Consider the following 12,472-nt stretch of genomic DNA (forward strand, 5'->3'; position numbering starts at 1 on the left):
ATCAGGATTTCAAACAAGCCATTAAGGGACCATAAGATTCCTTTGTTTTGCTCTCGTTGTTCAGTACCAAGCTATTTTGAATGAGAGGGAGATATCAAAATAGATCATATAAAACTGGTAAATGATTCAGATTAGTCCAGCTTGAATCACAGGGTCCACATTTAAGGGGACACTGGATGTAGTAAATTTAATACTTGTCTCAGAGTTGAAGATTGTTAGTTTGTAGGCAATAGAATTGATGAAATGTAGAGATTACTTTATAAATACATCTACCCTGAACATTGTGCCTCTCATCCTCTCAGACCCTTGTAAGCCACTGAGTGCTTGGTAATTTGTTTTTTTTTTTTTTTTTTCCCAAATATTTATTTATTTATTCATACAAGCACTGGGTACAGTCAGAAGCATGGGAGGGTGAGAGAATTCACCAGAGCCAGAGCGGGGAACATAACAGGCAGACTGATGAAATACACTGCTGAGGGGAGCAGTGGGCGCAGCAGGAGAGGTCTGTCTCACCATGTGGGACTCTCGCAGGTGGCCGGGGATCGATCTGGTGCTACAGAGGCTGCAAGCAGCTTCACAGCCCAGCGCTCAACCGCTGCGCCACCAGGGGAGGCCCAGCTTGGTAATTTTTGATCATGGTAATGTTTCCCTTTTAATTGTATCCAAAGGGCATATCTGCAGGATGATTGACTGAGTAGGGGAGAGTGAGTGCTATAGGAAGAGGCAAAGAAGAGGCACCTGGTGCTGCCCAGTGTCATAAGCATCTTTGTAGAAGGAAAACAGCATACTTTTCGGCTACTGCTCTGTTCCTTTGGCTAACTCTGTCTCTTCTTATTGGTGCACTTAGATTATGGATTGGGAATTAGGTAAGGCCTGGATGCTCTTGAGAAGATGGTGCATTTGGCACTGACTTTCAGAAAAGGAGTATTGTGGGCCTTTTTCTGTGGCTTTAAACCATACATACTCTAGGAACCCCTCTGCCTACCTTTGATTATTTTCTAGTGTTTTCATGTAGTTATTTTTAATATTTTTACATGGCTTTTAATGTTTTGTGAGAGTACTCACCCTACTTCTTTATGCCACTATTATCAGACATCCTTCTCCCTTTGGACTATATTAAGCAAATCCCAGACATATTTCATTTCATATGTAAATACTTCACTATATCTCTATATGATATGAATTCCTGTTTTGAAAATGTATTTATAATACTATTACCACACCAAATAAGGTAACAGTGATTCTTTAATAACCTCAAGTATCTAGTGTTTAGATTTCCATAGTAGTCTCAAATGTTCTTTCATAATCAGTCTGTTATAGGAGTCACCAAGTAGGGCAGATACCTTGTACTTGGTTGATAGGTTTTTTTTTAGTCTTTTTCAATCTTTGTAAGTTTACCCTCTTTTGCTTTGCAATTTATTTGTTGAAGAAAGTGAGTCCTTTGACCAACAGAACTCTTGAATTCTACTTTGTGCTGATTGAGTTCTCGTCATATCACTTAACATGTTCCTATTCCTCTTATTTTTTCTGTGAACTAACAATGGAGGAATAGATTTAGATACAAGTTTGAGAGATACACAGATACACAATGTGTAGCACATTGCATCCTTAGGAGTCACACATTATCTAGTTGTCTCTGGTGATGTTAATGCTGATCAGAGGGTTTAGTATTGCATGTCTGTTCCATCAAGTACAAAGTTCTGCATTAGCTCGTCCCCTAATGGTATTAATTGACATTGATGAACATTGCTTAGGAATCTATTTGGTGAATAGCTAGGTTAATAAAGTTTTTTGATAAAATACCTCATAAATTTATACTAATAATTTGAAACCAAATTCAGTAATACAGAATTTTTACTCAACTTCATTGATCATACATTTGCATGTCCTTTGCAAATCTTTGTTTTCACTGATACAACATAGTTATTTGTTTTATTCCATAAAACAATAGTTGCAGGATACAGTACCACAATTAATAATAGGATTGTTGAAAATAGTTTTAAGATTTTTTTCAGTTCCCATTTGTCTTTGTGGTTTATCCCACTGGAGAAACCGAGTCAGATTTTGATATTTTAAAGTTCTGACTGTGGTTTTCCTATCAACCGTGGATATGTACATTTAAGCTTGTTTCATTTTACTTTTGATTTTTAGGGATTATTTTTTCTTTTAAAGTTTATATTTCCTTTATAAGTATGTAAAATATCTACATGGTTACAAAGTCAAATCTATATATGAAACAAGGTGTTTTGAAAGAAATCTAGCTGCTATCACTTCCCTAATCTTTTTCCTCATAATTATTCTTAGATTTTAAAATCTTTGGTTTATCTTTTTATTGTTTCTTAATATAAGTAAATGTGTGTGTGTGTGTGATTTTATCAAATGGTGGTATACTGTATATACTTTGCAACAGCCCCTTCACCTCCTCTGATAATATATCCTAGAGATCACTGCACAGTGATAGAGAAGGATCTTCCTCATTCCTTTGTAGAGCTGCTTGGTGCTTCATTGTGTGGATATACCACAGTTTATTCAGCCAGCCTCCTACTGGTAGACTTTGGAGTTATTTCCAGTCTTTTGCTATTATAAAAATTGCTGCAGTGATAGTCTTATACATATATATGTTTTTTCATTTTTTTGCCCAGGGCATTTTGGATAAGATCCCTAGAAGTAGAATTGCTGGTAAAGGACAAATTACACAATTTCATTAGACATCCCCATGTTCCCTTTCATCTAGATTATTTGGTTTTTGAATTTCTATCACCCATGTCTGAAAGTGCTCATTTATTTAAAATTTTACCAGCATGGTATATTGTCAAACTTTCAGATTTTTTTCAGTATGATAGGTAAAAAATGATGTATCTGTATAGTTTAATTTGCATTTCTCTTATTACAAATGAGCTTTTATAGTATTTAAGAATCATTTGTATTTTTTCTGCATACTTTTTAAATCTCCAGTCAGTTTTTTCTGTAAGATGCTTACCATTTCCTTTATTTTTAGAAGCTTTTCATATATTAGGTGTATTAATCCTATGTTTTGATGTAAATCAAAATTTCCTCCTTTTGAAGAGGCTAGAACAAAGAACTCTGGCATGCAATTTTTAAGAACTTAGATTTTTTTCTTTTTCCAAATCCAAGCAGTTAGAAAAGAGTTACATATAGTGCCACATGGCAGTTGCTGCTTGGGAATGACAGAACAGCTTTTAAAATATTTATACACATTACAAAACCTATTGGTTATAAATCAGTCTCTTCAGGGGCACCTATGTACCTGGTGAGTGATCACAGTCAGAAGGTCCTAAAAAAAAAAAAAAAAAAATTTCCTCCTTTTTATCTTTTTTTTACTTTTTGTAAAAAAGTACTTTTTGACTTGATGGTTCTAATTGAAGTTTCTATTTAATAAGTAAGCCTGGAAATGTGAGCCAGGTGTTCTACATACTTGCTATATTTAAAATAAAACTATTACCCAATATTTTAAACTGAGAATACTCCTGGTACAGCAATTCTTTTGCAAGTTTCTCTTAATCTGTTGCCAACATCCTAGACCTACAAGTGATTCTGGGCTAATTCATTTGGCCCTGGTTCCTCTCCAATATTCCCCAGTGTTCCCAGCTGCTAAAATTACTGAGAACACCAGCTTATCTTCTCCTTCCTTTTCCTCTAATATCTTCTAACTTTTGGAACTTTGTTCCCATTGGACTTGGAGGTAGCAGAGTAATACATCTTTTGAGATGAGATTTCTATTGGTGGATTCCAGTCTTTTTATCTGTGGCAGAATGTCTTAGAAATTGTTTTGAATTTCTAAATTTGATCCCTAGAATCATAACTGCATTAACACCTCCCATCACCCCAAATGTAGTCAAATGTAGTCTTTGGTGTCTGGAGTGGACAAATTAGGGCTAATATGTTGAATGTTAATGAACTATCCAAATGAAGTTCATAAAGTTCGTATGGGTATTATATTGGCATTTAGATCAGGAATTTACATCTCTGTAGACCATAAAATCAAAGAATTTAACGATGCAAGGGACACTAGAAAATCAGTTCACCCATCCTCATTGTACAACTGTGAAATGAGGCTCAGAGAGATTGTCTGATTTGTCCAAGAGTACATAACCCAATGTTGGAGTCATCTGGAGGAAGTTTGTAGTGAAAACTGTAAAGAAGATTCTCTGAGGGAGCAGAGAAGCAGAGTTGAATGCCTGGTCAGGAATATGCAGTGTAGAGTGTAGAAGCTTTAAGGACACAAAATGTAATGGCTGGATGGCTAGCAGGGACTTTGGAAAAATGGAATCACAAAAGCTGAAGGAGGAAAGAATTTGCTTTTAGTGGTAGTCAGTGGAGTTATCTTACTTAGAAATCAGGGCTGATGGAAGGATATTTAATTTGATGACTAAGAAAGGCTGGTAAATTTAAAGAGTACAATTTCTGCATATTGGGGGCAGAATGAATAGAAGAGTGATGAATGAGGGGGCAGTAGAAAAGTTTGGGAGTGATAGGAGAGTAAGACAGTAGATAGTGAGGGCAGCAGAGGTTATGATAACGTTTCTTGGAATGACTGACCATCCTTGTTTTTAGGTTATAGGGGAAAGAACTAGTGTATGGGTGGGTGGGTAGAAATTGAAATGCTGGAGCAGTAAAAGCAAGTATAAACAGGGTCCATTAATTGTCCCTATTCCAATAACTTACATTTACTATGTCGTTTATTATGTACCAGGTACTGTTCCTGGGGACTTATGTGTAAAAAATTAATTTAATTCTCAAAACCTTGGGCTTAATACTACTTTTATCTCTATTTTATAACAAAGGAAACTGAGGCACCAACAGGTTAACTCCTCTGAAGTCAGATAACCAGTTGGTGGCACAACTGAGATTCAAGCCCAGTCTGGCCCTTTGAGTCTCTGCTCTGAATCACAAACTCTTGTGGTTGTAAATGTTGTTCAGAAATGTACTGAATTTCATTATTGAAGTAAATCTGAACCTGAAAGTTCTTAGGTCTAAAAATATTACATATTTTGTGTGTATTCAGTTATTGTAAAAATCATTTAAATAATAATTCATAATAATTTAAATTTTCTTTCTTTCAGGTTGTGCATTATGTGTGACTCTTCCAATGAGCTTATCAAATTTTTTCAGGTAAGTATTTTATTTTTTAATTGGCCTAGAAATGTGAACATCTGTAGAAGTGGTCATGTTAGAGATATTTTAGGACCTATTTTCCTTTTGAATCTGGACTTTTCAAAAGGTCATGAAACATGTAATGGGAATCTAGAATGAGGTTAGGATAATTTAGGGCGTCTCTGATGGGTTGTGCAGTCATTTTGACCATAGCACAAAGCTACTAGCTCTTTAGTTACAGTTTTGGCCTGGTTGGCCTTCTGATTTTCCATTTTTTGTGAGTAAATCCAATCTCCAGGAGGGAGTATATTCCGTTGTATGTTGACATGTTTATATTTATGTTGACATGTTTTATGAATTGGTCATCAGTAAGTTTAGTAGTAATCATAAAATCCCTGAACTTCTTCAAATAGCAGAGTAGAAATTTCTGCATGCAAGTAGGATGGGGGTGGGGAGGGGAGTTGCTCCGGTTTTTCTCATCTGTACACTTCTCCATCTCTGCAGCCACACTGAATTGACTTATTGTAACCTGAATATATGTGCTTTCCAAACTCAGTAATTTTGCTCTCACCGTTTTTCCTCTACTTGAAATACTTGTTTGTACTTTGCACTTGATCTTTCAGCTCTCAAACCCACTTCAGCCTTCACCTCTCAGATCTTCCCCACTATGGCAACCAGCAATCATTCATAGAAACCCTAGAATTTAAAGCACCTTAGAGATTGGATTGTTTCTTCCTTCTAGATATGAAGTCCTGATTGGGCAGCATCTTGCTCAAGGCAGAGCCAAGACTAATATGGGGCTTTGTGCAGTTGAGCGAACATATTTTGGATTACCCCCGCCCCAGCCACCCTCTCCCCCGCCACCTCATGTGCCTACCCCCCCCACCTCATGTGCCTAGGGTCACTAAGATACACTGTCTACATTCTCACTTCAGAGTGTGCATCTGAGTTTTCTTTTCTCAGTAGTTCTGTGTCAGTTTGTATCATAGTAGCACCGTGAAATACTCTTCTAATACTGTTTTGTGTTCATTTTATTCTCCTGGTTAATATATAATCGGAGAACAAAGACTTGAATTTTATTTATCTTTACATGCCTAACACAATGGTTGCTGGTTTGATTTAAGGGAAAGCAGTGGGATAGGACTTAAGAGCAAGTTCTCACCTGCCACTCTGTAGCAAAATTTAAATACTCATATCCTCATTTAACCTGTCTGGGAAAAAGGTTTCATAATGTTGGTTTCCTCTATACTATAGGATTATTGTGAGTACAAGTGTGAAAGTACTTTGAAAACTACAAACTACAAGTATAATGTATGTTTTATATGTAATAATAATCTTTGTATTGCTTGATTTTTTTTTTTCCAGAAGCTATAAAAATAACACCTTGAAACACAATTCAGTCTATGAAGCTATGGTTCCCCTCTTTTCTCCATGTTTGCTATTCATTTTGTCTACAGTGTGGATCCTCCGGTCACCTTCAGATATTTTAGAGATACATCCTAGAGTGTTCTACTTAATGGTTGGAACAGCCTTTGCCAACAGCACAGTAAGATTTTTCTCTTTTAAAAAAATCATATTATGGATAAGGAGTATGTGACATAAATTGAGGAACTTTGAGTATTGGAGACTCCAGTAGTGTTATGGAACTGTAAGTGATTATGGAACCACTTAAGGCACTTTGGTTTGGCTGCCTGCTGAGGAAGTCATGTAATAATTTGTAGATTGCCGTCAGACTCTAAATATTATTAACAGTGTGGTTGACTGGGCCACAGACCCAATGATTAGTTTAAGGAGCTTCTAGAGGGATTTTTGAGGAGAAAGAAAACACATGCACATGAAACATTTTTAAAAGTCAACTGATTTTTAAGTTAAGAACATGAAATCGGGCCTCCCCTGGTTGCACAGGCGGTTGAGCGCAGTGCTGTGAAGCTGTCCACAGCCTCTACAGTGCCGGTTCCATCCCGGCCGGCGGGTGAGGGTCCCACATGGCGAGCAGACCTCTCCTGTTGCGCCCACTGCTCCCCTCAGCAGTGTATTTCAGTCGTCTGCCTGTTCTGTTCCCCACTCTGTCTCTGGTGGATCCTCTCACCTTCCCGTGCATCTGGCCTGTACCCTGGTTCTTGTAGAAATAAATAAATAAATCTTTAAAAAAAAAAAAAAGAACATGAAATGAACTTAGTAATGAATAAGACATATTTTAAAAAGTCCTTTTCTCTGCTATGACCCAAGAGGCAGCAGACAGGGAGGAGCGGTCAGAAGGAGTTGAAAAGACACCTTGACCGTCTTGACAGCCAGCAAGCCTGTGCTCTGACTCAGGCAGGTCCTTAGTAAGTTTTCATTTTATAACTTAACCACAGTTTATGTTTTCAGGTCTGTACAATGTTTTTAATATCCTTAGTACTACTGATTTCACAGGGTTTAAAGATTTGAAAAACTAATGCATTGTATAAAAAGTCTCTGAAAGAGTAAAACTGTATGTGAGGAAGGGTTTGAAAGTAAAGGAAACTTTCCCAAGGGGTTCTGAGGTGTTATGGTGGCAGTCTGGATGAATTGGAGGTAGCGTCTCCTTACTGCCATGAAGGAATTTGCTTGTGTGGGGTGTGTGAGACTGTTTTGATTTTTCCCCCTCAGATATCAGAGAATCTTAAACTTTCTTTTATTCAAATCATTACCCATCAAACAGTGTTTTCTATACCATCCTTACTAAACTATCTTCTAGCTGCTTCTATGCTCTCTGAGGGTCCATGGTTTTTGAGGTGGGGCCGGCAGTCCTGTGGAGCTTCTGAGCAGTTGAGAATGTTAATAATGTAACGTAAATGGGTTGGCTTAGTATTTGACTGTTTTTTAAACGTTGATGTGACTGGTTTTTGAAGGGCTTTGCTAATTAAATGTTCACTCATTCTTGTTTTTCTTCTTTTTTACTAACTTCAAGTGTCACCTGATTGTTTGTCAAATGAGCAGTACCCGGTGCCCAACTTTGAATTGGCTGCTGCTTCTTCCTCTCTTCTTAGTGGTTATGGTGGTAAATTTTGGAGTAACCGCTTACGTTGAGAGTGTTCTCCTGTACGTGGTAACAACTGTGTTCACTCTGGCTCACATCCATTACGGAGTGCGAGTGGTGAGTATAACCTTGAACAAAACTGATTCCATTTGGTTTTTATAAATAGTAAAATGGAGGGAACATTTCAAAGAAAGTTGCACTTATTATTGTAGCTGGAAAATTTTGGGATAGTCTCTAAATTTTGGATAATACTCAGGTGTGTAATTTCAGATATTATTTCTCTTATGAATGTGTAATTATAAATAATTGGTATGAGAAATTTCTTATTTTTGAATGGGTAGAAATGTGGGCCTCCCCAGTGGCGCAGCGGTTGAGTGCTAAGCTGTGAAGCTGCCCACAGCTTCTGCAGCGCCAATTCGATCCCCGGCCGCCGGCGAGGGTCCCACATGGCTCACAGACCTTTCCTGCCGCGCCCTCTGCTCCCCTCATCAGTGTACTTCGTCAGTCTCCTTGTTCTGCTCCCTGCTCTGGCTCTGGTGAATTCTCTCACCTTCTCGCGCTTCTGACTGTACCCAGTGCTTGCATGCATGCATAAATAAATAAATAAATCTTAAAAAAAAAATTGTAAATGATTTTCTCAGTGAATAGAATTAGAAACTCTTCTTCTTTTAATTATATGGGACCACGTAATCTCATTCCTATACTTCTTTAGCTTTAGGGCCATTTTTATTGCTCATTAACATAATTTGGAAAAGAACTCAGTGGGTTTTGTAGTACTCCTTGCCACCATCTCTCCCTCTGCCCAAGCATTGTGGGAAAGAAAGTTTAAAACTTCAGAGTAAAGAAAGACCTTTGCACTATTTGAGGTTTTTACTTCATCTGTGTTATCCCTAAATTCTCATCAGGAGAAATAGGAAATAAGGAAAATCGAAGAGGATGAATTAAGGAAGTACTTTGTAAACTTTAATATATTTTAAAATAAAAGACTGGTTTTAGAACACATGGACTAAGAGATCAAATCAAAATCATAGTCATGCACTTTTTTTTCATACTTAGCATTCTTATCTAATTATTTTGTGAATTTTAACATGGTCTCATAGTTAATGGTTTTTTTAATTGTTTTATAATATTCCATAGTGGAGAGATTACTTAATTGTTGCATCGGCAGCACTGCACTAATAAAGAAAAGAAACAGGAGTCGTGGTGCAAGCTGTAGGATACAGGACGCTGCTCAAGAGCAAAGTCCTAGACTTTTTATTGACATAGAAAAGGGTGGTCAAACTGAACACTGGATCTAGGCCTATAGGGAGGGTGAGTCTGCTGATATACTCTTGACCCCCACCCATGGCTCCAGTCTTAATAACAAGGCCTTCCACTGATCAGTCCCTGGGGCACAAAGTACATCCTTCAACGCCCCCCTTCCCTGTCATACTTCGTGATTTATACCTATTGCCCCAGGCCTATGAAGAGTCCTGCTCTTGAAAGGAGCTTTATATGCTACACCCACACTTAACAATTGCCAGATTTAGTTCATCATGACCCAGATAGGTTGATCATTTAGGTTGTTTTCAATTTTTCACCATTAGAAATAATGTTGAAGTGAAAAATCTGGAATCTTTTTTTTTTTTAAGATTTATTTATTTTTTTAATGCAAGAGCTGGGGTACAGGCCAGAGCTGTGTGAGGGTGAGAAGATCCACCACAGACAGAGTGGGGAGCAGAACAGGCAGACGACCGAAAAACACTGCTGAGGGGAGCAGCGGGTGCAATAGGAGAGGTCTGCCGCGCCATGTGGGAATCTCCGTGTCCGGCTAGGAACCCACGCTGCAGAGGCTGTGGACAGCTTCACAGCGCTGCGCTCAACCCCGCTGTGCCACGGGGGAGGCCCTACTTTTTTTTTTCTTTTACTGCTTTATTATCTAGGGATAATTTCATAGCAATGCTGTTATGGAAAGGGGTATTCACATTTTAAAAATTCTTTAAATACTTCTATTTGGTATGCTTATTTTGAAAGGAAACCCTGTTGTGATCATTTGATAAATAAGATGTCTTTTATGTTGTTTTCTGTGCTTTTAAAATAGGAGCATCTGTTCTGCTGGTGACAAGCTTATACTTTGCGTATGTTACAGAACTTAGGTTTCTTCCCATGGTGTTCCTCCTCAGAGTACACACATTTGTTGAAACAAAATAGATGAAATTTTTATTTAAAAAAAATAAAACATTTTAAGTATATGAACTGTGACATGATGCATTTGTTGTTATTTGTACAAGTAAAATGCAGATATATGCTTTATAGCAACTGTTAGGCCTTTGTCCTGGTACTTTACCAGTCCTATGCATAAAATAGCAGTTGGCAGCATCTTTCATATTGTTTTAATTTAGTATAATCATTCAGATGCATACCTTTAGAATACTATACATATACCAAATCAAAACATGTTTTTCTGTAATTAAAAGGCATGATATTTTCATTGTTAAACATTTGAAAAATAAATTCAACTTAACTGGAAAAAATTCCAGGATCATTATTTTCCTCTTTGTGCTCTTACCACTTCTACAATTTTTGATCAAAAGGTAAAACTTGGGCCTCCCTGGTGGCGCAGCGGTTGAGCGCTGGGTTGCGAAGCTGCCCGCAACTTCTGCAGCGCTGGTTCGATCCCCGGCTGCTCCCCGGCCACCAGAGGAGGGTCCCACATGGCGTGCAGACCTCTCCTGCCGCCCGCTGCTCCCCTCAGCAGTGTACTTTGGTCCTTCTGCCTGCTCTGCTCCCCGCTCTGGCTCTGGTGAATTCTCTCACCCTCCCGCGCTTCTGACTGTACCCAGTGCATGTATAAACAAAACAAACAAACAAACAAATAAATAAACATGCCTCTATAAAATTTAAAAAAAAAAAAAAAGGTAAAACTTGCTAAGCCACTGAGGAAAAAAAATCACTTGAGGGGCCTCCCTGGTGGCGCAGGGGTTAAAGATTCAAGCTATTCCCAGCCACTGTAGCATGAGTTCCATCCCTGGCCAGGGAGCTAACCCATGTGGCGCAGCAGACCTTTCCTGTCTCGCCCGCTGTTCCCCTCAGCCGGGTATTTCAGTAGATCTGCCTGTTTTGCTCCCACTCTGTCTCTGGTGAATCCTCTCACCCCAAGCACCTCTGTTGGCCTACACCCAACTCTTGTATGCATACTTAAAATAAATCTTTACAAAGAGTTGAATGTTGAGTAACTCTCTCTATATATATTTGATTTATTAGATATTATAAGTCAACTTTACCCTAAATCTTTCAGATTTCATATGTAAATCTGCATGGCCTGGAGGTCTCTGGCCAGACTAGGTTTTGAGTTAGGCAGACCCAGTTTTTTGTTTTTTTTTTTTAAGATTTATTTATGCATACAAAAGCTGGGGTATAGGCCAGAGATGTGGGGGATGACAGGTGGGATGAGAGGATTCACCAGAAACAGGGTGGGAAACAGAACAGGCAGATTGACCAAAGTATACTGCTGAGGGAAGCAGTGGGCGAGTCAGGAGGAGGTCTGCTGCGCCATGTGGGTTGCTCCCTGGCCAGCCGGGGATCGATCTTTTGCTTCAGAGGCTGCAAATTGCTTCATAGTACGGTGCTTAACCCCTTGCGCCATCAGGGAGGCCCGCAGACCCAGTTTTAAGTCCTGACTCTCCTTGCATAGGTCTAGCTAGTGTTCCCTTTTAGCCATCTAGCTCTCCAGCTACCCTAATTCAGAAAAACATCTTTATTATTTCTGATGATTTTTTGCATGCATGTAAATTGTCTCCAGAGAGTGAACTGTGTGCTGTTTTTTTTTTTTTTAAGATGCATATTTATTGTTTTCTCATGTTCTGGTTTTTTACAGGTAAAACAGCTTAGCAACCATTTTCAGATTTACCCCTTCTCATTGAGGAAGCCTAACTCAGATTGACTAGGAATGGAAGAAAAGAATATCGGCATGTAATCTGCAGAAAGAAGTACTGTAAATAAGATGCTTGTAAATATTTCATCCATCACCATTGAACTAAACTGATCTGCTTGACAGACATGGGAACTCAGTGTATGTGGTACTCGGACAGCAAGGATGATACTTTTGATCTGAACTTGGGGAATTTTGGACCTACTAACTCCAGTCTATTTTATTTTAATTTTTATAAGACTTTGTGACATTTTAGTTAAGCATAATGTGGACCAGAAAAAGGTTCTGGTGATTTTAGCTTCATGCGTCCATAATATTTTGGTTCATACAGAGTTAAAGACACCTTGTTTTTATTTTTAAAACCCCAAAATTGGTTTGTGAACGCTGATAACATTTAGAAAACTGCAATAAGTTTTCATATCAGGTACTTAGTAGTAGGTCTTTAG

The 12,472-nt window shown here is 38.3% G+C and overlaps 1 protein-coding gene across 1 annotated transcript in view; it reads left to right on the forward strand.

The window, feature by feature from the left end:
• Positions 1 to 12,038, forward strand: part of SELENOI (selenoprotein I) — a gene marked incomplete at both ends in the record, with an annotated part of 38,890 nt that extends 26,852 nt beyond the window's left edge. Inside the window, 4 exons of the mRNA XM_084236072.1 lie at positions 5,085 to 5,133; positions 6,481 to 6,661; positions 8,048 to 8,233; positions 11,973 to 12,038. Of these exons, the coding sequence (XP_084092198.1) occupies positions 5,085 to 5,133; positions 6,481 to 6,661; positions 8,048 to 8,233; positions 11,973 to 12,038 (482 nt within the window). The remainder of the gene's footprint in view (positions 1 to 5,084; positions 5,134 to 6,480; positions 6,662 to 8,047; positions 8,234 to 11,972) is intronic.
• Positions 12,039 to 12,472: the final 434 nt, after the last annotated feature.

This window comes from Talpa europaea (assembly GCF_964194135.1).
Source record: "Talpa europaea genome assembly, chromosome: 6".
NCBI classification, from domain to species: Eukaryota; Metazoa; Chordata; class Mammalia; order Eulipotyphla; family Talpidae; genus Talpa; species Talpa europaea.